At 40.0% G+C, this 24,598-nt stretch overlaps 1 protein-coding gene across 2 annotated transcripts; it reads right to left on the bottom strand.

Moving 5' to 3' along the window:
- Positions 1-12,276, bottom strand: ube2d4 (ubiquitin-conjugating enzyme E2D 4 (putative)). 2 transcript variants are annotated; one of them, XM_036979778.1, is made up of 7 exons: positions 12,199-12,276; positions 5,009-5,072; positions 4,753-4,784; positions 4,567-4,644; positions 4,363-4,468; positions 3,094-3,187; positions 1-2,866 (listed from the first exon to the last, which is right to left on the bottom strand). In XM_036979778.1, exons 1-7 carry the CDS (start codon positions 12,259-12,261, stop codon positions 2,821-2,823), a joined length of 483 nt encoding a protein of 160 aa, XP_036835673.1. In that variant the 5' UTR covers positions 12,262-12,276; the 3' UTR covers positions 1-2,820. The 2 variants fall into 2 exon arrangements, with proteins under 2 accessions (XP_036835673.1, XP_021461693.1); XM_021606018.2 differs by having other exon boundaries at positions 11,976-12,216.
- Positions 12,277-24,598: the final 12,322 nt, after the last annotated feature.

The raw sequence follows: 24,598 nt of genomic DNA on the forward strand, positions 1-24,598 counted from the left end.
CATAAAACAAAAAGGAGTTTTATTTTTTAAATTGACAACCCAATTGTTATTTTCTGTCATGTGTGTATGCAAGGGGAGATAATTTGTTATGGGGATGGGAAGTCTTAATGACATACCTAGAAAATCGAGATGCATTTATTTATGAAGGCTGGTCCTGAATTTCAAGTTAGCAAGGCTGTACATTAAAAAAATTAGTTGTCCCATTTACATATCAATTGCAAGTCTCTAGTGATAAAATTAAATTGATTTCCCTTTAGGGGAAACTAGCCCTGATAGCAATTTACAGTATCTATACACAAAATGATGGTTAAGGCTAAGATTTTGTCAGAGGTGTCAGGCAAATGAACTGTAAAGAAATCCCTGATATCTGACAAATGGTTGTGAAAATGTTCTCCAGAGTGCAAAGCATGCCAAGCTGCCTATCATGACCTCCATTAAGAACCCATTGGACCAATGAGATCATTCAGTTTGTATCTCTTTGGATCAAACAAGGATGTCATACTGAAAGAAACATTTGATGGATTGAGGCTGACTGCGTACAAAACGGACAACTGGAAGACAGATTACAAAACTAAATAACCAAACAAAGCCATATATGGCGCAAAATCAAGCAAGCTGAAGAAATACGTTTTGTCCAGTGGCATTACTCACTGCCTCAGTCTTTTTAAGAAATGGTTTGACTGCCAGATGATTGACTGTAGTCAGTGGATATTCAATTCGTTGCTGCTAAATTGTAGAACAATTGTGAAAAAGCAGTGTGTCAAAATCATAGCCTCATGACCAATTCTAAATGTAATTCATAATGACAGTATGCATCGGGCTCCTAAATCAAAACCAGGCTACAGTATAGTGTAGACTAGAGTACAACCTCTTTTCCACCCCAATCAGCCTAAATGATCTTTCACTAAATCCATTAAGCGTTTCGATGACCAAATTTCTCATATCCCCCCCCCACACTTTTTATTCCCTTTCCATGGCAACAGACAATTTATAGCTCAAGACAGATGCAGTCTAACTAGTCCAGCACCTCCACTGGATTATGTTTACTTCAAATGTGATATTACTAATGCAAGATTAATCACAACGGTGGTCATTTTAGTGACAAAAAAAACTACAATCAAGCTTGCAGAATACTAGGTTACAAATGTATTGCCTATGTGCACTATTGTGGACCCTCTAAAAATAAAGAGAAAGTAAAGTTCCAATGATAAGAACAAAATCTCAAGACATGTGCTAAAACAAATATGCAGCTGGCATGACCCAGGTTACAGCTCATGTTAAGATGTAAAAGGCATGGGAAACATGTGAAACACCTAATGAAACTTCACAATAAACAAAAGATGAAAAAGTTACTCACTTGAACAAAAAACTACATGTTCATTCATAGATCTGCAACAGTTGTCATTAAAGAACGTATTTTCAAGCTCCCATCTAAATTAAAAATGACTCCAGTTTTAACCAATGGCATATTCAAAGCAATAGCATGTATGAACAAAAACAGTTTGAAAACATTCACATCATTGTGTTGTACAGTAAAACAATCTGTGATAACGGCGAGAAGTTGAGTAGGGAAAGCTAATGAATGACCCATGTCAGATAAAGTCTCCAAAGACAACTTCTGGATTAAAGCAGCATGTCAGTGTGCAACACAGATCTGGTCATTTTCATCACATCACAGGTCACTACAGTGCCCTTTCAGACAGGTGAGTTCAATATATACCTGAGCTACTGTATTTACAGGGTTGCACTAACGCCAGCCTCATGAACCATCCCAATCTCACAAGTTTACATTCTGTTACGCTATGCGTGTACTCAACTGTATGGCTGGGAGTAGTTAAACTCAAGAGATGAGCTTTACCAGGGTTTAAGTGCTACCTTACAGTAGGATTTTATGAAGTAAGATGCTAGCCCTGGATGGATCTAGGACAAGAAGCAGGGACATAGACGACACAGGTGAGAAACGTGGTAGAGGTTCCAGAACTTTCTCCCTGGTCTCTTGCCCATGAGCACAAATGCCAGTCCAACCCAGGTCAGCTCACCTTGATAGCACCTCTCCAAGGACCACCTGTCACTGCATTTGGGACATTTCCAAATACATTGACGGATAAAATTAATTGGCTCAGGGGGATACAGAATGACTGTCTGAATCGTCTCACATTATGTCCGGGTGTGAGAGTTTGGGTAGAACCATCTCCAGAGTCTTAGTGAGCCATTGAACCACGCTGCTGCATATAGCCATGCACCTTTATGTGCTGAGCACTCCAACTCAATTGCACTTCTAACGTCTGAGAGGAGGTTGTTACAATAATACAGCAAGGCCACGGAATACATAAACATACAGTAATACAAGACATTCAGAGGGGCAAAGAAAGTACCTTTGAAAGGAGTGCGAACCAAGCTGCTAACTAGTCCCCTCCAAATTCAAAACCCAATGTTTCAGCATTCAGTAGAATAACACAATGATATCATTATAATAACAAGTGATCATAAGAATATGAATAGTAACACTGATAATAATAGTCACAATAGAAGTAGTAATAGTTAAAGTCAGGGTGTGGTCTGGACTATGGGGAGGTTCCAGTATTCCATAAGGGAGTGCTTTCAGGAGTCCCTTAGGCCTTGCTCAGCTGATCCATACAAGTCATGAAGAATGGCACATGGCAGCAGCTCGGCACTTAGCAGCCAGGTTGCACTGTCCCTTATTTTATCGCTTCCTTCTCCAACCAGAGTGTGTAGTTATGTTTCCCCTCTTGTTCGTTTGCCTTGTGTTAATATTAAACATGTGTTTCTTCTTTTAGTGTTTTCATTTCACAGGCATTCTCACATTGCATACTTCTGTGTCCATTCTCTTGCTAGTCTGTTGTACCTGTAAAACAAAATGGAAGGTTTGCGCTATACCTGAAAAACAGAACTAGCACACTGGTATTCTAGAACTTCACCAGGGTTGACAAACATTGGTATCAAATGAAGGTCTATTGACCAAAATGTTGGCATTAAAATATACATTTAACTGTTTGAGGAGTAGGCCCTATTCAGGAATACCAGTATGCTGGAGTTTCAAAGCAAAGGAATCAAACACCATGGCACACTCACTTTTCCCTGTCAGCTTTGTAGGTGTGTGCAATCTCTGGTACAAGAGGGTCATCTGGGTTCGGATCGCAAAGCAGAGAGCAGATTGACAAGAGAACTAAAAAAGAATTGACAAGAAAATCATCAAAATTCAATAACTACATCTGAAACCCCTCACCCTGCAGACCCCCACGCACACAACATGTCAATAAAATGTTTATTTTAAATATTTTATTATGCAAAAAGGAGGCCAAATGCTTCTGTAACAGCTCTTAACCATGCATTTTATTTAGGGGAACTAAGAGCCTTGAATACATCTACACACAGCTTTCATCCATAATGCTATGACAGCTGTTGTGTTGACCGACCACCTCTTCACCGGAGACAAAGTGGCACATGATAACGATTTCCCTTCAAGTCTAAAAACAATATATTTACTATTCTGACAACCATTTGAAGTAGAAAATAACAATGGATTGCTGAATTTGAACTAATTGTCTTGTACATTATACCATACACACCCATATACGGTACATTCATGATACACACATCACAACTGCTGCTGCCAGACTTATTATTATTACTAAATACTGCACAATTTAAACACTGGCCCTCCAAAAACCCCTTCCCAAAACACATAAATATTAGATTATAAATTGTGCCTTCCTGTACTATACTTATGCACAAAAAAAAAAGTGATTCTACTGAGCCATATACTTTATATTCGTATTCTTATCTTTTATTATTTCTTATTGTTGCATTGTCGAGAAGGAACCTGCAAGTAAACATTTTGTTGGATGGTGTATACCATGTGTATCCTTTACATTCAAATAATAAAACTTAAATACCTGGAGAGACATTGACTAGGTCAAACAATTGTTTCTTAAAATGGTAAGCCTTGTAAACAAACCAACTAAATGTGTAAGCCTACAGTTCTAAAATTAGCATGTTTGGAGAGATATGCTGTCTCTGTCCTTAAATCAATGCTAACATTTGAAAAGGTCCTATGCATTATATTTAAATATATTTTCCCTCATCATAATAAGTTATATTGAAGTAATCCCTGGAAATATTTAATTCCAACTTCATGTCAGATCCTATAGACTAGAGCTGGGCGATATGGACAGAAGTCCATGATAAATTGACAGAATTTTCACAATAACGATAAATTGAACAATACGTTTATAGTATGCATCGATATCAGTAAAATGTCTGAAATAATTGGTTTGATCGGTATCAATTTTCTATTCATCATCCCAGCTCTACTATAGACAAACATTCATAGGGGCTTACCTTTTGATACAGTGAGTGCAGGCGACCATTGAGATCTCAATATATCCAGACAAATGCTTCCATTACTGTTGATATTGGGGTGGTAGATCTTTGTCGTGAACGCAACCTGCAATTGAATTGAAACATTTTATCAACCAGCACATACTGCTAGCACTATGAATTGTTTCCTAATGTAAACTGATCTTATGTGCTTTTAAAACTCACCTTTGGTGGTTTGAAGGGGTAATCTGTAGGGAAGTGTATAGTCAAAAAGAACACCCCTCCCTGATAAGGACTGTCATTCTAAAAGAATAGAAGAAAAACATGTTTAGAAGGAGAAGAATACCCATAAAAGCTTAATTGTTGCTAAGCTATATGTTAATAAGAGAAAAGGGAAATTAAATCACATACCGGACCCATTATTGTCGCCTGCCAGTGAAACACTAAATACAATTTCAAATGGGTTACAATTAGTACAGAACAATGCAATGTCATAGCCTAGCCCATTGCATGGGTCCCACTCAAAAGTTACCTAAATGTATGTATAGTGTAGGTGTGCATTTCACACTACTGAATGTCTAACAGACTGGCACAGACTGTTTTTAAAAACATGACAAATATGTCCTTCATGTGATCAATATATAGGATTTATCCCATAGTTACTTACAATCATCTCCAACTGGTCCCGCTGAGCACTGTGCAGGCGGATCCCTCTGCAAATCTGTCAGTTCCTAAAGAGATTAACAATAATAGATCAATAACATTTTTGAGTCCACTTCTAGCTGATGTGGCAGATAAGGAAAAAAATTATGTCATGGATATACCTGTCTCATATGTTACAGATATACAGTACCAGTCAAAGTATGGACACACATACTCATTCTAGGGTTTAGGGTTGCACATTTTGGGGAATATTCAGAGGTGGAAACTTAATACCATTTAAATGTAGATGTTTTTTGCATTGGATATATTTACCATATCATATGGAGACAAATGCAAATGATTAAATCCTTCCAATAGAAAAAAATAACTATTTAGTTATGAATTGGACTTTGAGTTGAGTTGACTTTTCACATGGGATGATTTCACTGAACAAAAGAAAGGGAATATTGAATGATCCCCAATGATCCATCGCATCTCCCAAAAACATTTTCAACATACATCTGTAAAATTATATAGTCTAGAAACTAAAGCTTTGGTTGTCTTCCTCTCAGGCTTCCATGTCTTCTCCCTGGACCTACTCAATGTCCACCTCTTGAACATCAGACTGAGGCCTCGTCTTCACAGTCACAGGGATATCCCTCTAGTGGTGTGGGGGCTGTGCTTTGGCAAAGTGTGTGGGGTTATATCCTTCCTGTTTGGCCCTGTCCGGGGGTGTCCTCGGATGGGGCCACAGTGTCTCCTGACCCCTCCTGTCTCAGCCTCCAGTATTTATGCTGCAGTAGTTTATGTCGGGGGGCTAGGGTCAGTTTGTTATATCTGGAGTACTTCTCCTGTCCTATTCGGTGTCCTGTGTGAATTTAAGTGTGCTCTCTCTAATTCTCTCTCTCTCGGAGGACCTGAGCCCTAGGACCATGCCTCAGGACTACCTGACATGATGACTCCTTACTGTCCCCAGTCCACCTGGCCGTGCTGCTGCTCCAGTTTCAACTGTTCTGCCTTATTATTATTGGACCATGCTGGTCATTTATGAACATTTGAACATCTTGGCCATGTTCTGTTATAATCTCCACCCAGCACAGCCAGAAGAGGACTGGCCACCCCACATAGCCTGGTTCCTCTAGGTTTCTTCCTAGGTTTTGGCCTTTCTAGGGAGTTTTTCCTAGCCACCGTGCTTCTACACCTGCATTGCTTGCTGTTTGGGGTTTTAGGCTGGGTTTCTGTACAGCACTTTGAGATATCAGCTGATGTACGAAGGGCTATATAAATAAATTTGATTTGATGTGTGTGTTCCCAAACAAGGAGCAGTTGCGCTCTGAGGCGGCTGATGTTGGTGGGATTTGGAGGATGATGGAGGCAACAGGGGAAAGAGCCTCAGATCCACAAAGTCCCTTCCACCAGGTGGCTGATGAGATATATTGGCACGACTGCCATTTGCATCTCCATCCCAAAGCCCTTGCTTGGAAGTGTAATTCACCAGACTGCCAAGAACCTTGCCCTCATTCAGGCCAAGGAGGCGAGACACGGTAGTGATGACACCATAGGCCTTGTTGATCTCTGCACCAGACAGAATGCTCTTGCCAGCATACTTGGGATCCAACATGTACGCGGAGGCGTGTATGGGCTTCAGGCAGAAGTCTTCACGCTTTTTGATTTATTTTGGAACTGCCGTTTCCTCCGCTTGGAGTAACAGTGAAGTGGGCAGGGCCGTATGGATTTCTTCTCTTACATCTGCAAGCAGAGTCTGAACATCTGATAGGATGGAATTGTCTCCCTCAATCCATGCAATGGCTACTGCTTTTGGTTTCAGGAGTTTCAGGCTGCTTACCACTCTTTCCCCAAATACATCATCCAGGAGGAACATGAAGGCTGCTTGGTCTAAAGCGGAGGAGTCCTACCCTCACATCACACCCATTGGCTGTGCTGCTCATGCATTGAATCTGCACCTCCGTGGCCAACCATTGTTCCTGTTCCCAAGAAAGCTAAGGTAACTGAACTAAATTACTATTGCCCCGTAGCACTCACTTCTGTTATCATGAAGTGCTTTGATAGACTAGTCAAGGATCATATCACGCCCACCCTACCTGATACCCTAAGGCCCAATCCAAATTTGCTTACCACCCCAATAGGTCCACAGACAATGCAATCGCCATCACACTGGACAAGAGGAATACCTATGTTAAAATTATGTTCATTGACTATAGCTCAGCATTTAACACCATATAGTACTCTCCAAACTTGTCATTAAGCTTGAGACCCCGGGTTTCGACCCCGCCCTGTGCAAGTGGGTCCTGGACTTTCTGATTGGCCGCCTCCAGGTGGTGAAGGTAGGAAACAACAACTCCACCCTGCAGATCCTCAACACCGGGGCCCCACAAGGGTGCGTTCTCAGCCCCAAGTTTGGCTTGTCACCTAAAAACACTCAAACTTCTACAGATGCACAATCAAGAGCATCCTGTCGGGCTGCATCACCGCCTGGTACGTCAACTGCACCGCCCTCAACCGCAAGGCTCTCCAGAGGGTAGTGTGGTCTGCACAACACATCACCGGGGGCAAACTACCTGCCCCCCCAGGACACCTACAGCACTCGATATCACAGGAAGGTCAAAAAGATCAAGGTCAACAACCACCCGAGCCACTGCCTATTCACCCCGCTATCATCCAGAAGGCGAGGTCAGTACAGGTGCATCAAAGCTGGAACCGAGAAACTGAAAAACAGCTTCTATCTCAAGGCCATCAGACTGTAAAACAGCCATCACTTACATAGAGGCTGCTGCAACATAGACTCATCTCTGGCCACTTCAATAAATTGATTTAATAAAGGTATCACTAGTCACTTTAAATAACGCCACTTCAATAATGTTTACATATCCTAGATTACTCATCTCATACACTATATTCTATACTATCTACTGCATCTTGCCTATGTCGCACGGCCATCACTCATCCATATATTATGTACATATTCATCCCTTTATATTTGTGTGTATAAGGAAGCTGTTGTGAATTTGTTAGATTACTTGTTAGATATTGCTGCACTGTCAGAACTAGAAGCATAAGCATTTTGCTGCACTCGCATTAACAGCTGCTAACCATGTGTATGTGACCAATAAAATGTGATTTGATTTGCTCGTGTTTCTTGGCCCAAGCAAGTCTATTCTTATTGGTGTCCTTTAATAGTTTATTTTTTTATATTTCACCTTTATTTAACCAGGTAGGCCAGTAGAGAACAAGTTATCATTTACAACTGCAACCCGGCCAAAATAATGCAAAGCAGTGCGACAAAAACAACAACACAGAGTTAGACAAACCAACAGTCAATAACACAATAGAAAAGATCTATATACAGTGTGTGCAAATGAGGTAAGATTAGGGAGGTAAGACAATAAATAGGCTGTAGTGGTGAAGTAATTACAATTTCACAATTAAACACTGGAGTGATACATGTGCAGAAGATGTACGCGCAAGTAGAGATACTGGGGTGCAAAGGATGTAGTGTAGTGGTTTCTTTGCAGCAATATGACCATGAAGGCCTGATTCACACAGTCTCCTCTGAACAGTTGACGTTGATGTGTCTAACTTGAACTCTGAAGCATTTATTTGGGATGCAAGAGGCTGGTAAATCTAATGAACTTATCCTCTGCAGCAGAGGTAACTATGGGTCTTCCTTTCCTGTGGCAGTCCTCATGAGAGCCAGTTTCATCATAGTGCTTGATGGTTTTTGCCACTGTACACTTGAAGAAACTTGCAAAGTTCTTTAAATGTTCCAGATTGACTGACCTTCATGTCTTAAAGTAATGATGTACTGTCATTTCTCTTTGCTAATTTGAGCTGTTCTTGCCATAATATGGACTTGGTATTTTACCAAATAGGGCTATCTTCTGTATACCACCCCTACCTTGTCACAACACAACTGACTGGCTCAAACACATTAAGGAAAGAAATTCCACAAATTAACTTTTAACAAGGCACACCTGTTAATTGAAATGCATTCCAGGTGACTGCCTCATGAAGCTGGTTGAGAGAATGCCAAGAGTGTGCAAAGCTGTCATCAAGGAAAGGGTGGGTACTTGGAAGAATCTCAAATATAAAATATATTTTTTATTTGTTTAAAACCTGTTTGGGATAGGGGGCGGCATTTTCACGTTTGGATGAAAAGCGTGCCCAGCGTCAACTGCCTGCTACTCAGTCCCAGTGACTAATATATGCATATTATTAGTAGATTTGGATAGAAAACACTCTGAAGTTTCTAAAACTGTTTGAATGATGTCTGTGAGTATAACAGAACTCATATGGCAGGTGAAAATCTGAGAAAAATCCAACCAGGAAGTGGGAAATCTGAGGTTTGTAGGTTTTCAAAGCTTTGGCCTATCGAAAACAGAGTCTATGGGGTCAAATTGCACTTCCTAAGGCTTCCACTAGATGTCAACCGTCTTTAGAAACTTGTTTGAGGCTTCTACTGTAAAGGAGGGGCTCATAAGGGCTCTTTGAGTCGGTGGTTTGGCAGAGTGCCACGAGCTCATGACACGCGGTCATGTGAGAGGTAGCTCTCATTTCATTGCTTTTCTACAGACAAAGGAATTCTCCGGTTGGAACATTATTAAAGACTTATGTTAAAAACATCCTAAAGATTGATTCTATACTTCATGTTTGGACTTTGTCTGGACCTAGTGCTCGCGCCTCATGAAGATGGATTACTAGGCTGAATGCGCAAACAACAAGGAGGAATTTGGACATAAATTATTAACTTTATCGAACAAATCAAACATTTATTGTGGAACTGGGATTCCTGGGAGTGCATTCTGATGAAGATCAAAGGTAAGTGAATATTTATAATGCTATTTCTGACTTCTGTTGACTCCAACATGGCGGATATCTCTTTGGCTTCTGAGCGCCGTACTCAGATTATTGCATGGTGTGCTTTTTCTGTAAAGTTTTTTTGAAATCTGACACAGCGGTTGCATTAAGGAGAAAAATATCTTTAACTCTGTGAATAACACTTGTATCTTTAATCAATGTTTATTATGAGTATTTCTGGAAATTGATGTGGCTCTGCAAAAATCACCGGATGTAACGCACCAATGTAAACTGAGATTTTTGGATATAAATATGCACTTTTACGAACAAAACATACATGTATTGTGTAACATGATGTCCTATGAGTGTCATCTGATGAAGATCATCAAAGGTTAGTGATTCATTTTATCTATATTTGTGCTATTCGTGACTCCCATCTTTGGCTGGAAAAATGGCTGTGTTTTGTGACTTCGCTCTGACCTAACAATCATATGTTGTGCTTTCGCTGTAAAGCCTTTTTGAAATCGGACACGATGGGTAGATTAACAAGAAGTTTTTTTCATTTGGTGTATTGCACTTGTGTGAAAGTTACATATTTCTAAAAAATATTTTTGAATTTCGCTCGCTGCCTTTTCAGCGGAATGTTGTCGAGGGGTGCCGCTAGCGGAACCCCTGGCCATAAGAATGTAACACTTTTTTGGTTACTACATGATTCCATATGTGTTATTTCATAGTTTTGATGTCTTCACTATTATTCTACAATGTATAAAATAGTAAGAATAAAGAAAAACCCTGGAATAAGTAGTTGTCCAAACTATTGACAAGTACCGTATATTTTTTTTAAGCAGGCTGCTGTTGTCTCTGCAATTCTGCATATCTTGGAAAAAACTTGGCATAGGTAGTCACATCTGGGTTGAGTTCACTGGGTCGTATTATTGGACTGGTAGTCCATACCCGTTTCAGTCTGTTCTCTTCTGTTTGTTTTCTAGTGAATACGACCCTGATTCAGACACAGTCACACACTGACTGAGGAAACTGATGTGGAAAATTATTCAGATATTGTGAAATAGGCTACACCACATCGTTTGACAACGGTTGTCTGGTTGAAAGATGTAACAGCCAAATTAACTATCAAAGCCTCTTCTCAAATTTGAAATTTAGGCTAACATGACCAATTACTATACAGGCCCTGTCTGTACCATACTGTGAAGTGATGATAATGTTACACCCTACAAATGGTATTACTTTTATTACAGTGAGAATAGAGACAAAATTAAAACAGACCACTGTTTCAATTGTTCGCCAAATTCACAAAACTAAATATCCCTACTAATGAAAAGTTTCATTACAGTGAGAATACAAACAAAATAAAAACAGCCCACTGCTGTTTCAATTGTTCACCAAATGTGTTAGCAGTTATGGTGTTTACTAGCAGTGTACCATTTGAGTTTATATGGAATGACATCACTGTTATTGTTCTACAGCAATCAGTACACTAGTTAGTTAACTATTTATGCAAACGCTGTCCATTCTGTTATAAATACACTTGCTTGCCCCAGTGCCCCATTTGCCATTCCATATATGGCAACATTGACATTGGGGTTCAGTATTTGGCAACCTGCAAACAGCTGTCATATGTCACGCGTGCGCATTAGTTTCCAGCACACTCATTCATGATGGAGCAAAGATGGCAAAAGATAGCTACCGCTAGCTAGCATTAGCAACCTAGCCCCAAATTGTACTCTTGCCGGGTTCGTCTGACAAATAAATGACTAGCTAACTAGTGATTTAAAAAATAACAAAAACACGCTAAATGTAGTCATATTACTTGTACACCAACCAAATGCAATTGGTACAGGCCCCTTAGATAATACAAACGTTAACTAGATGGGAGGACCGCTAACCTGCAAAAAAAAAATACTGTCCTGCTAAGCTAACGTTAGCAAGCTAACAGCTTACTAGCATGCAATGCGTCAATTGCAAAGGGCCACCATTGGTTACTCGTCTTTGTCTATATGTGAAGTATTCAAGGGGAGCACAAATAAGTGTGTGTTACATGAAATGTGGAGAACTATAACGTTTCTGATTGTAAGCATAACTATTTAGTTGACTAACGTTTCCGTTAGTTGCAACGCAGGATGACAGGAAGAAATAAGCAAACAATAACAAACACTCACCTTTTGAATTCTTTTCAACGCCATTGCTCGTTTAATTAGATATGTCTCTCTAATACACTGCCACAGATAATTTGGGTTAAATTACGATGTTTTTCAAACCAGTTACTTTATGTATATAAATAATGTAACTATCGTGGGATCTTTCGAATATAACTGTAGTTTCCACGGTAGAAGGTTGGCTAGCTTTCTCATCCACTGAGGTATAATATAAGAACGTTCTCACCCCCTCTCTCCTTCCACTGCTGCTGGAGAGGAGTTCCGGAATATCGCGAGACGAGAAATGCATTGGACAGCTGACCCTAACCAGACAGGAAGAGGCGAAACGAGAGGGATAACAGGGCCCAGATAGCATAATGTTAGCAGTGTGGTTAGGTTTATGTTTAAAATCACATTTTAAGAAGATACATTGTAGAAATATGCGTGTTTTATGACTTTGTGGCTGTAATAACTAGTGACGACTAGGCACAACGCCGATATAGTGTTTTTTTTCCTCAAGGTTGGCGGGATAAATACTTATATAGGTACACTCTTTACAACCTAATCATTACAAAACGTCTGTTTGATCAAATAAGCTAGTCAATGTTTTGTTAACCAAATTAAACACTCATTGACCTCCATACAAAAACGTAGGTACCTTTCGGTTTTACATTCTCCCGACTGCCGTTCCATTTTTGAAGACATTTATTTTCATGCTTAGAGTGGCCACTAAAGTATCTGATTAATTTAAAATATATTTGTGTCGCAAACAATTTTTTATACATTCTGAAATGAAATATCGGCTTGGGGCGTAAGATGTGGCCTTATAGCCATTTACAATCTATTAGGCCTACGCTTTTTGGCCTAGCTACCTATCTGACAATGAAGGCAGTTATTTTATAGACATGAGCATCGATTTATTGACTGCCCTTTTGTAAGTAAAGAAAATCTATATGCTTCTCATATTTTGGTTAATATTTATTCATATTTGATTTAGATCATGTAATCATTGTGTTTTAGCTGGATGAGAAGAACCAACATTTTTTGGTTTCTAAGTGGGTATCCTGTTTGGACCACAAAGATTTTCAACATGATTTACGGTTATTCCAAAAAGAGTCTGATCCTGCCAAGATGTGGTACAAGACATTACAGTTCATTTTAATGGAGAGCTCAAACAAAATTACCATATTAAGCATACATTTACAGGGGCAATCTGCAACCATTTAGCACACAGCAGCACATACAAAACTTCATAAACCACATGTGAGCCTCTGACCACAAGATGTCCCTGTTTGACTTCAAGGATAAGCAGGGCCCACTGATCTAAGGGCCCTGCAGTAAACTCACTCAGCTGATGAATCATGCACACCATTATCAGAAGTATACTGATAGTGCTATTAAGAAGCTCCATAGCAGCTATATCAGTTTGTCAACAATATTTGTGTACATTTCAAAAGTATAGGGGTGCACTCTCACACAGTTTGACTGGGATGAGAAAAATATGTTTGGATCCCAAATTTGTGCAGGTAATTTTTCTGCAGAGTTTGCATAAACACCTTAGATTGATATTTTTTTTGCCATTTATAACCATGTAGTAGAATATATCTCTTTCTTATTTTTCGGTGCCTCTATATTCTAGATGTATTCTATTATATTTATTCAGCATGATACAAAACAACAGTTATGCAAGTTGTTAGGTTCTAAATAAATGTATGAAACATTTATCCAACAATAGGCTACACTACATGCACATTCATTAGCAGAAACTTTTAAATGTATACATTTGCTTTAAAATAGATTTTTCTATATAGCTTTGTCAATTACAATGGTGATAGACCAAGGGATTGTTCAGTCAATATCCAATCATTGTAAAGGCGTATTCATCTGTGAGTCAGCTGCATCCTCCAATTTCTGCACAGCCTTGTCTTGCAAAGCTCTATGAGTTTCCCTTTATATGTCTTAAACAAAGGTGAAAAAAGAGCTCTCATTATTTTAGTGAGTATCTATGAATGGGTGGCAGTGTTCATCCTTCTTAAATGGCTGATTCAATGTCAGGTTGATGATCCCATCGTCAATGTGACACTGAGGACCATTTTCCTTTGGAAAGCTAGCGATTCCTTAAGATAATATCTATTGTTTGCTCATCTCTGCGCTCTCAATGACCTGCCTGTCCTCAGGGCCTGCCTATAATCAGATTCAGCCAGCCCAGCAGTAGAGGTAGCAGTTCAGGCCTTGTGCAGCAGGGGCCTTGTGTGCTGATTCTGCCTACTTGCTAAGAACATTCAGCATGGAGTTGTTTCCCCCACACTCTCTGTTGACCTCAAGCCTAAGCTCGAAAAACTTCCCACAGTCATTCCACCTCTTAGAAATTTAAATGTGCACTGTTTGGCTACTGTGGGCTTTAAACTTAGATCATCTGGGTGACTACCACTAGAGAGCCCTAACCCATCATACATCCTGCACCAATAGCAGATCTACATTCTTTAAAAAAACGTTCCTACAGTATCTAGAACCTAAAAGGTTTCTCTGACTGTCCCCATAGGGGAAACCCTTTGAATAACTATTTTTTGTTCCAGGTAGAACCCTTCCCACAAAGGGTTTTACATTTACAGTGGGGAGAACAAGTATTTGATACACTGCTGATTTTGCAGGTTTTCCAAAGTATGTAGAGGTCTGTAATTTTTATCATAGGTATACTTCAACTGTGAGAAAAGGAATCTAAAACAAAAATCCAGAAAATCACATTGCATGATTTTTAAATAATTGATTTGCATTTAACTCAAAAGGGTTCTACCTGGAACCAAAAAAGGGTTGTCCTATGGGGACAGCTGAAGAACCCTTTTGGATCCCTTTTTTCTAAGAGTCTAGGACGGTCTGTCAGGGTGATATGGATAAAAAAAATAACTTTCTTGGCAGAGAGCAAGTACAGTTTGCTTGTTTCTTGGGTAACCTATTACCAAGGGGTTAGGGAAATCCCCACCTATCCCTTGTAGTGGGGAGTTTTTAGTTACAACGTTGGTGCCCCCAGACCTAAAGTTATGTATGTGTCTTGGTGTGGATGCCCAGGGACAGGTATGATATGGGTAGGGTGGCGGGATGGCTGAACTCTCTCAACTGAAGACAATGTAATAAAGTGGTGTAATTTGAGAGCATGGCGGTGTCTGTTTCTTATGACATGTCTCTCTTGGACCAAGAGTCAGAGGATTCATCAGAGGATTGTCCCACTATCAGGAACGAAGGGTTCTTGTCATTTAATTTCTTATACCCAAGCTATATTTTAACATGTTCCTTTACTGAGTTAGTCTCCGCCAGAACCCCAAGCTAAATCTGCTGTAACAATGCACATAGGTTCACAATAATTTTCACAATAATTCCAAATAGGTCCTGCTTATGTCTGAATTATCCAATAAACGCTCAACCAATTAAAGTTGAGCTCAGCCTCTGAGAGCCCCTCGAGGTACTCTACCTTAACCAAGTCCATGGCTGTTCTCAGAGGTTCTTATATGGAACAAAGATCCATAATTCCTACTTACAGAGAGATATTTGTACACTCCCTGTATTAATGTTCTTGATTTGATTATACACTCTCAATTGTGTGCAGTCAATTCTCATGTTTGCAGCGAAGTCAGCATCTTTGGGCACAATCCCATCCTTCTTTGACTAGGCTATTGAAAAAGGGAATTATGTGCAGTGCAATCACTGATTCATGGTCAATTTCCTTGACTCTGATTTTATTTGGTTTGTCAACGTTTAGGTGGCAGATGATGGCCCATTGACCCAGTCTAAAGGAGGTCTGAATCAGCCCACAACTATTCCGCATGACAGTGTAAGCACTCGTGTGCATGATGTTTGCCACAACCTACCAATCCGACACACCAAATCCTTCTCAGATTGACTAAACCTCCCTGATCTATAAAGGTTCTGACAGGTAGACCAGACTGACTAGCAAGAGTTCCATGGGCACAGTTTTTCAAAAGTTACCTATCCAAATTTCATCTATCGGATAGGATTAAATGCATAGAAATTTAATGAATAGGACGGGTCTTTATTGAGCCTGGTTCTGACCTCAATAAACCACATGGACTCAGACCAGCAATCCACACAATAGTTTTTTTTTGACTAAGCAGATATATTAATAAAGACCATGGGACATCATACCACACATTACTGTGAAGTATGAAAATTACAAAACAATGAAACAAATATTTCCAAGGCATAGATAACAACTTTTGTGGCACTGTATATATTTTCATATATCCATTTTAATGGTGCAATATAAAAGTCTACAGAAGTTACTCCCTATCTTAGACAATGGAAATTCAAACCAGCTGGTGCAGGACTAAGCATTAGCCTGCATTGGTTTGTTGTGTGAGGGGCATGTTCAAATCTTGTTATGATACAGTGGTGTAAACATTTATGGCCTCAGGGATGTACTCATTAAATGGCATTATTTGCTTTAACAGTTACCAGAGTGAACTCTGCAGTGTTTAATTGGATTAATTGGTGAACAGTTGAGGGGGTGTCTCATTTAGAAGCAGGGGTCCTTGCCCAATAACGCCTCATTTATTTGTTTACCTGATTAACATAGTTAAAAGCCCATGATCCCAGACATGCCATTTATAGACATAACTCAGGGGTGAGACTGAGACTATCTGCCCCTGGTATTTTCATAGTTTCAGCGGGACCGCTCCCCCCTGTAGGAGTGGGGGTATATTATTTACTTTGGAGATTCCAATATGGACATTTCTTAAGAAGGCTTTTCATTAATTCTTGTGCTTACAAGTTCATAATTGGATCAATCAAAAGCATTCCGATAACTTTTTAAAGTAACACTTTCTTCCAACCGCCTTTGTTTAATGAATCTATATTGCGTTCTACTGCACCCAAATCGCACTACAATGTAAGACTTCTTATAACAAATCATAACAACTCATGGGCTTTTATAACATGACATTGGTAGTTCAAAGTGTTACAAATATGTTACAAATATGTTACAAATATGTTATGCAAAAAACAGCTAGCCTACACACCGTTTGCTTGAAATGTATAATCTATAACACCGTAACTGACTAATACAAAGTGAAGCAGGGATGTGCAAAAGAGGAGGTGGGCCAAGTCAAACAAGGCCATCAGAAACAATTTTAGCACCTTTTTGTTAAATAAGAGCCCATTGTCCTCTACAGGATTACATCAGCATGTTCATCAGGGAGGCCATTGTAGCAACAATAAGAGCAGTCAGCCACCCCACCCTCCCCGAAGATTATTTGACAGACCCTCATAGTCTCAGACAGACATGAGTACCCATCCCCCCCCAAGGAGCTATGCACATTACGGCCCTACACAGACCTCCTAGCCATTGGATGAGGAGAGAGGGAGCCAAATCCTCTCTATATACACTACCGTTGAAAAGTTTGGGGTCACTTACAAATGTCCTTGTTTTTTGAAGAAAAACTAATTTTATGTCCATTAAAATAACATAAAATTGATCAGAAATACAGTGTAGACATTGTTAATGTTGTAAATGACTATTGTTGCTGGAAATGGCTGATTTTTTATGGAATATCTACATAGACGTACAGAGGCCCATTATCAGCAACCTTCACTCCTGTGTTCCAATGGCACGTTGTGTTAGCTAATCCAAGTTTATCATTTTAAAAGGCTAATGGATCATTAGAAAACCATTTAGCAAGTATGTTAGCACAGCTGAAAACTGTTGTGGTGATTAATAAAAGAAGCAATAAAACTTGTCTTCTTTAGACTAGTTGAGTATCTGAGTATCTGAGAAATTAAGGCTATTCCATGCAAGAAATTGCCAAGAAACTGAAGATCTCGTACAACCCAGTGTACTACTCCCTTCACAGAACAGTGCAAACTGGCACTAACCAGAATAGAAAGAGGAGTGGGAGGCCCCGGTGAACAACTAAGCAAGAGGACAAGTACATTAGAATGTCTAGTTTGAGGAACAGACTCCTCACAAGTCCTCAACTGGCAACGTCAACAGTGGAGAGGCGACTCCGGGATGCTTGCCTTCTAGGCAGAGTTGCAAAGAAAAAGCCATATCGCAGACTGGCCAATAAAAATAAAATATTAAGATGGGCAAAAGAACACAGACACTGGACAGAGGAATTCTGCCTAGAAGGCCAGCATCACAGTCGTCTCTTCATTGTTGACGCTGAGACTGGTGTTTTGTGGGTACTATTTAATGAAGCTGTCAGTTGAGGACTTGTGAGGCGTCTGTATAAACTTGGATTGGCTAACACAACGTGCTGTTGGAACACAGGAGTGACAGTTGCTGGTAATGGGCCTCTGTACGGCTATGTAGATATTCCATTAAAAAATCTGCCATTTATAGCTACAATAGTCATTTACAACATTAACAATGTCTACACTGTATTTCTGATCAATTTTATGTTATTTTAATGGATATAAATGTGTTTTTATTTTAAAAAACAAGGACATTTCTAAGTGACCCCAAACTTTTGAAAGGTAGTTAATGTTGATATTCAACCCACCACATGCAGACTTTGAGCATGTTGAGAAAGGAGGAAAACTTTAAACACACTCAACCATAGCCAGTGATCCTTGGGGGGTAAGCATTTTAGGGAGGAGCCTTGTACCCCCTGTGTCTGTCTTTCTGTCTGTCTTTAACTGCAAAGCTGACAACGTGCCTGCTGGAAAAGTTGTTTTACTACACTGCCATTGCTATGAGTAGTCTCCAGAGCCTTAGGTAAGGTATAGTCCTTTGCATTAACTAACACAGTTGTTGCTGTATCTGGAACCATCACAGCCTGAGCATTAGTAAATGCTTTCCAGCCGTTTGACTTCTGATGTCTTATTCAGGTTTTCATTTCGCTAAGCTTCCTTGAGAAACAAAGAAGGGATTTCCTCTCAAACAGACAGATGGTGGCAGTACCAAGTACTCCTGGTACTAGTCTAATCAGAAAAAACATCAGTCAGAGAGATAAACGATTGACTACCTGAGCCAACCCAGCCACGTGATAATTTAAAAAATCAGTAACATGAGACCAGAGTACATCTCATCTTCGTTTTCTCAGGCATGTTTTGGTGCTAGGCAGAAAGAAGGCGGTACTAGTACACTTTTCCGTGTGCTTATTGACACCATGCTGCCGCTCTCACCTTCCATTCTGAGAAGAAGATCTGTTTCTGAATACTACCACCACACAAGTGTGGAATTTGGAAGATTTGATTTACTTCTTTACTCGTATTTCCTATTGATGTTGTTTATATTTTTTCAAAAGGGTGGACAGAATTTTTGATATATGTATTGGCCGTCGTATTCGTCAACTTATTCAAATGTAGTGCTTGGACAAATGTAGTTCTCAACTGGATATATTCTATATGAACCAGGGGGGTTGGTAAGAAAGGCGCTTTATTTCTCCACAAAAGAAGTACCCTCTCTATTGACTGTGTCCATGACAGAGGGCTTTTTATGTCTTGTTGAATAAAAACAACAAAAGATAGAAAGTCCAATTACTTCATGAGTCAACCTTAAAAAAAAGGGCACAGTCAACCTATACAAAAAGAAAGGCAAAAGGCAAACAAAAAAGAAAATAACTAAAATCCTTAAACTTGTTTAGATGATGCACTCTGACGGATGCAAACTTTTGTGAGTAGAGACAACATGTCTTCCCTAGCCATGTCCTCATCTATTACTCTCTCTCTCTCTCTCTCTCCCTCTTTCTCTTCTCTCTCTCTCTGTCCCCCTAACCCCTACCCCCCACACACTCCTTACCAGGGACCATCCCCCACATGAGCAGACACTGAAGCCCACAGATAAGTGACGGGCGTGTCCCTATTTAGTGTAACAATAGCACATCCAAACATTAAGTAATCTATAGCTAATTTCAGAGCAGCAGGTTTGGACGGTGCATACATCAGCTGACAAGACGTGTGGAGCTGTTCTTGCATTTTATGAATCAACAGGAGGCATTTGTGAGTGTGTGTGTGTGTGTGTGTGTGTGTGTGTGTGTGTGTGTGTGTGTGTGTGTATGTGTGTGTGTATGTGTACGGGTTTGTGTGAAAGTAAGTGAGGGCCCTGTCCATCCTGTCGCACAATAAACAGTTTGTTTCCCAGGAGCACCCCTCATGTTCCTGTTGTTGGCTACGTCGCTGATCACTGGGAAACGTCCTGGCCTCTATTGTCCAGGGGTCAGGGGTCACAGGATGCTTCTAAAGGCCCAAAGGGGGAGGTGAGAGGTTGGATGTGAAGCATGATAAAGAGCCTTCCCCTCTAGAGAAAAGAAAACATTAAAATGTACTCTTCTTGCTCTCTTGTCTTTCTCTCTTTTATTCTGAAACACTGTTATTTCAAGAGTTTTGTTCAAACTAAAGTAGAGTTTCTGGTTAGAATAGAACGTCTGACCATTTCTTAATAAACTTCCTGACTTTACTGCCTTTAGTTATTTTCTCATCTGAGTAGACCACTCTTCCCTCTTCGCGTTCTATGTATGTCTTAATTAGGTACTTCAATATAGTGATTTCCTTCAAAGGGGGACATAGTATACATGCTTTCCCACAAAAGTATGGGAATTACATTTTGACCAAATTGGAGGTAATGCAGATCATTAAATAGAAAAAACAACTAAGAAAGGACTGCTTGTGTCTTGGGTTCTCTAGCATACAATGCTGCTTATACCTCAGCTACAGAACGACAGGCCTGGCAAAGTCTATACTGGAAGGTCCTGTCTGAAAATCATGCTGAATAGTTGATAAATTAACAGCTTTATCAACAGAATATTAAATACAATGTGTGACATTGTGTATACAAAGCTCGTTTTTGAATCTCGTAGTACGACTTGGAATTGTACATACAAAGAAGAAGCAGACAACCATTACAAAAATCGAAGAAATGTCTCAGACTTGCTCTCTCTTGAAACTGCTATGCTTTGCAAAATTAAAGTTGATGCACAGCAGCTGCACAGTAACTGCTTGCGGTCATGCATACCTATATACAGTATGATAATGTAATGATCTCTCCCAATAATTTGCATTTATCTAAACAATAACACATCATCCTCCCAGACCTTTCTTCAAGCTGAGGCATATGCCAACGCTATTATGCTTGCACTCAACTGAAGTGTACAGGGGGATAGAAGTGCATAGGAGCTTTTTTAGCCACAGTGGGTACCTGTGGGTACCTCAGGTAAAATCAGAATAATGAAAGCCAAATATACAAGGGTAAGAGTCATTTTCTAAAGAGAGACAGAAGTGGCAGAAGTGTATGACAGCCAGAGTGGTTGTGGTGCAGAGGTTTAAGAATACATCTAAATCAGTAGAGTACAATGTTTAAATTGTTTATCATAAATTGTTGTGCATGTCCTAATCTAAAATTAGCTTGATGTGGGATTCAAATGCCCTGCTTGCTTTACAGGGGAATATGTGAATTATTTCTATATTGCTCAGTGTACACATGCTCTTGCCCTTGAGCTTAGTGCACTTTAACCAAAGAGAGATTTAAGACCTCCAGTCTGTCTTCAAACCTTGTCTTGAGGGATTTGGATGAGTCTATGTGCGGTCTCTGGACATTCTCAGAGACACATCCATATTTTTTTATGGTACTAGGACTTGAGCTTTCTGTGATATTCCAGATGCTCTTTGGCCAGGATATTGTCAGGTTACTGCATGTTTATCTTGACATGTTATCTGTTGTGTCATCAACACACAGGTTGTTATGGTACATTACAGTAAATTATAAAGATGCAAAATAGTTTGTTAACAGTATTTGTGTAATAATACTGCAGCTCTCAAAGTCCTTAAAGCTCTGACTGCTATGAACTAATTGCTACTCAATAGATTGAAATTCTACTTTGAACAAGCATTCAAACTTTTTGCATACAGAAAATGTTTCTGAGTGCTTTGTAGTTGTATCTGTGTGAAGGCTTAAAGTTATATGCAACTGAAATATGATTCAGTGTATGTGTTATACTTGGCTTGTTTTTCATCCAACAGCGATTCGGAGCATAGTACTTGTAGTTTGAGTTACATATCTTGTATTTTCCTCGAGTCTCAACCCTCACCCCTTCTTGCCCTCACCCTGCTTTTTTGGGGGGGGGGGGGTTATTTTCATATCAGGCTGCAGGAAATGGATCTTGGAGACATGTAACTATTGGTTTCAGTCCTTTGTCAAATGTTTAATGAGACAAACAACACTGTCATTGATGTCACTATTATAAAACCTGTATTTCTGCATGTTATCTGTTCTACACTGATAACAAACCCAGAGTAGTATTCATCATCATGAGTGGTCTGGGCTATCTGCCTAAAATCTCCAGGTATGCTAGTAATGTGCCACTATCTGAGCTGATTAGTCTATGTATGGTTTGAATATTCTGGGTGCACTTTGACCCCTCAGAATACATTTCCTGGCCCGTTGTGTTTCTTTGTCTACAACTGGGTCTGGCATGACTTGGTTTCCCACTTCCCCAGCCCCTTCAGATGGTGGGGTGCTTTTACTCTCTTTATGACCAAATAAATCTGACCGGTGCCAAAGAACAAAAAAAACATGGGATTAAAATTCCCCTTTTGCTGTGTCTTGAAGAGCCCAGCTGCACGGCGCTGTTTGTTTTTCAGAGCACGGTGCAGCTGCACAGCCAAGCATTTAAAAGTAAGTAGGCCAGTGCTAAGCAGAAATTACTTGTTTTTATTGGCACATACGATCCCTTTCACTAAGTGATAATTGTGTGGCAAAATGAGTAGAGAAAAGAACAACAGTCTGGCTAAGACAATTTTAATGTGCGCAAATATGTCTTCTGTTTTGGGGCGTTTTGGAGTATTTTATGCTGTTAGTAAATAAATATATACATTTAAATATAAATAAATATATATATATGTTTTTTTTATTTTTTTACAGTAGCTCTTTTTAACACAATCAACTACTCTTTTTAACACTATCAACTATTACTGTGGGGTGATTGGTCAGTGTGTCCATCATCAGATAAAGACAGAACGTGATGAAGTAGTGGGAGGTATTGTGATGCATGTGTGATTCCTAAACACAAAGAAGGAATGTGGAGCAGCAGGTAGGACTACCTTCCATGCGATTGGTCAGACGGTTCAGACAGGTTGAATGTGAATGAGCATGACCGCTCAGCAGGTTTATGAGTACCTTCACATCTGAATGCACCCTCTCAATACTTGGCAAGGCCTTGGGAAGGACGGATCCGTCACAGAGGGAAAGGGGGTCAGCCTTTCACTGAATATCCTGGTTTGCTCTTTACCAAAACATAATATCTATGCCAGCCTTTAAACGCTGAAAAATAAAAACAAGTTGTCCATTCAAACATGATGACCTCGACATTTGAAGAGAGCCTTCAGTATAATTCCACATCACCAGAAAATAACCCCTGTATCTATTTTTCACCTAGAGTGTTTTCTCTCTGAGCTAATAAATAAAGATACTGTATTATCGTAGATCAGCACACAGAGATTTTTCCTGTGCCCATTAGTATAGTCTCACCGAAGGTGGAGAGAAAAGCCTAGAAATAACACAGGCCTATTTTTCCACAACATTCATTCCTTCCACACCCAAATCACAGCTGTAGACACACGGTTGGTACCCAGGAGCACGAGGCAAATGCCTGTAGAAGGTTGTGTAGTAATTTTATGGTCCAGAGTTTTACACACTAACACATAAAAATGATGGCTTCCAGACTGTCCATTATATTGGACAGGATCTTATGTGAAAAAGGGAAAGAAAAAAAAACTATAAAAAGTAATCCATGAGAGAAATGAAAGATCCTATAAACTGGGAATAACTGCAACTTCTCCTGTGGATTCATTCTGAGAAAAACAGCTCGGACACTAAAAATATGCAAACGACTTGTGGTGCAGTTTCCCAAGGACAGAGAAAGGAAATAGTCTGACAGTTTCTCCCTGACCTCTTCACTACCCCTGTAACCTCTAAACAACCCCCACGGGGGATCCTGTCTCTATGTGTAAAACAGACAGTCAAAAAGCATCCTGGAAACTCTAAACCCAAAAGAATCAGGGGACATGAGGAAGGCCAGTAAGCCTGTACATAGCAGGGCTCAGTCAAGAGATAATCCGTGGCCCACACAGACCAGGCGCCCAGTTAATGGTGTTGTAGTATGGCCTTGGCCATTCTACAGCAGAGCACCATGGTTATTGTTGTCTTTGCAAAGTAAGCAACTTTAGTGAGGGCAGTGGTGTGAAAACCATCTCTCTACTTCAGTGTCTGCTCCAGTCCCCTGTGTTGACATACAGGACAGGTGCAGCTGCTCCCTCAAACCCTATCAACTAACCCCCCTCAATACACGCACACACACACACACACACACACACTGACACACACACACGCACACGCACACAGCTTGAATGTCACAAGATGCGGGTTTATGTGGACAAAGCCATTTTCTTAAATATCTCTGCAACAATCAGCAAGGCATTGCTGGGTTAACACAGGGCCCACAGAGATGAAAACAATGGGTGGATTCTTCTTGGTTGAGGATGGCTATGGGAAATGGCAGGGATGCCAGTACTGATAAGTGACTGAGAGTCTCGAGTTACTTCCAGCTGTCTACAGCTATGCATGCCTCTGCTCAACGTATGGTTCATGCATAATGAAAACCATCTCATACACATAAAACTCCTCAAATCTGGTGGACATA

The sequence above is a fragment of the Oncorhynchus mykiss genome, chromosome 6, assembly GCF_013265735.2.
Source record: "Oncorhynchus mykiss isolate Arlee chromosome 6, USDA_OmykA_1.1, whole genome shotgun sequence".
NCBI classification, from domain to species: domain Eukaryota; kingdom Metazoa; phylum Chordata; class Actinopteri; order Salmoniformes; family Salmonidae; genus Oncorhynchus; species Oncorhynchus mykiss.

Excerpts from the sequence above, each read along its gene's own strand:
- ube2d4 (XM_036979778.1), bottom strand. The coding sequence starts at position 12,261 with ATGCATTTCTCGTCTCGCGATATTCCGGAACTCCTCTCCAGCAGCAGT. Across the intron at positions 5,073-12,198 it reads GCAGTGGAAGGAGAGAGGGG|GAACTGACAGATTTGCAGAG; the intron begins GTGAGAACGTTC and ends TAATCTCTTTAG. Across the intron at positions 3,188-4,362 it reads TGCACTCACTGTATCAAAAG|TTCTCTTGTCAATCTGCTCT; the intron begins GTAAGCCCCTAT and ends ATTCTTTTTTAG.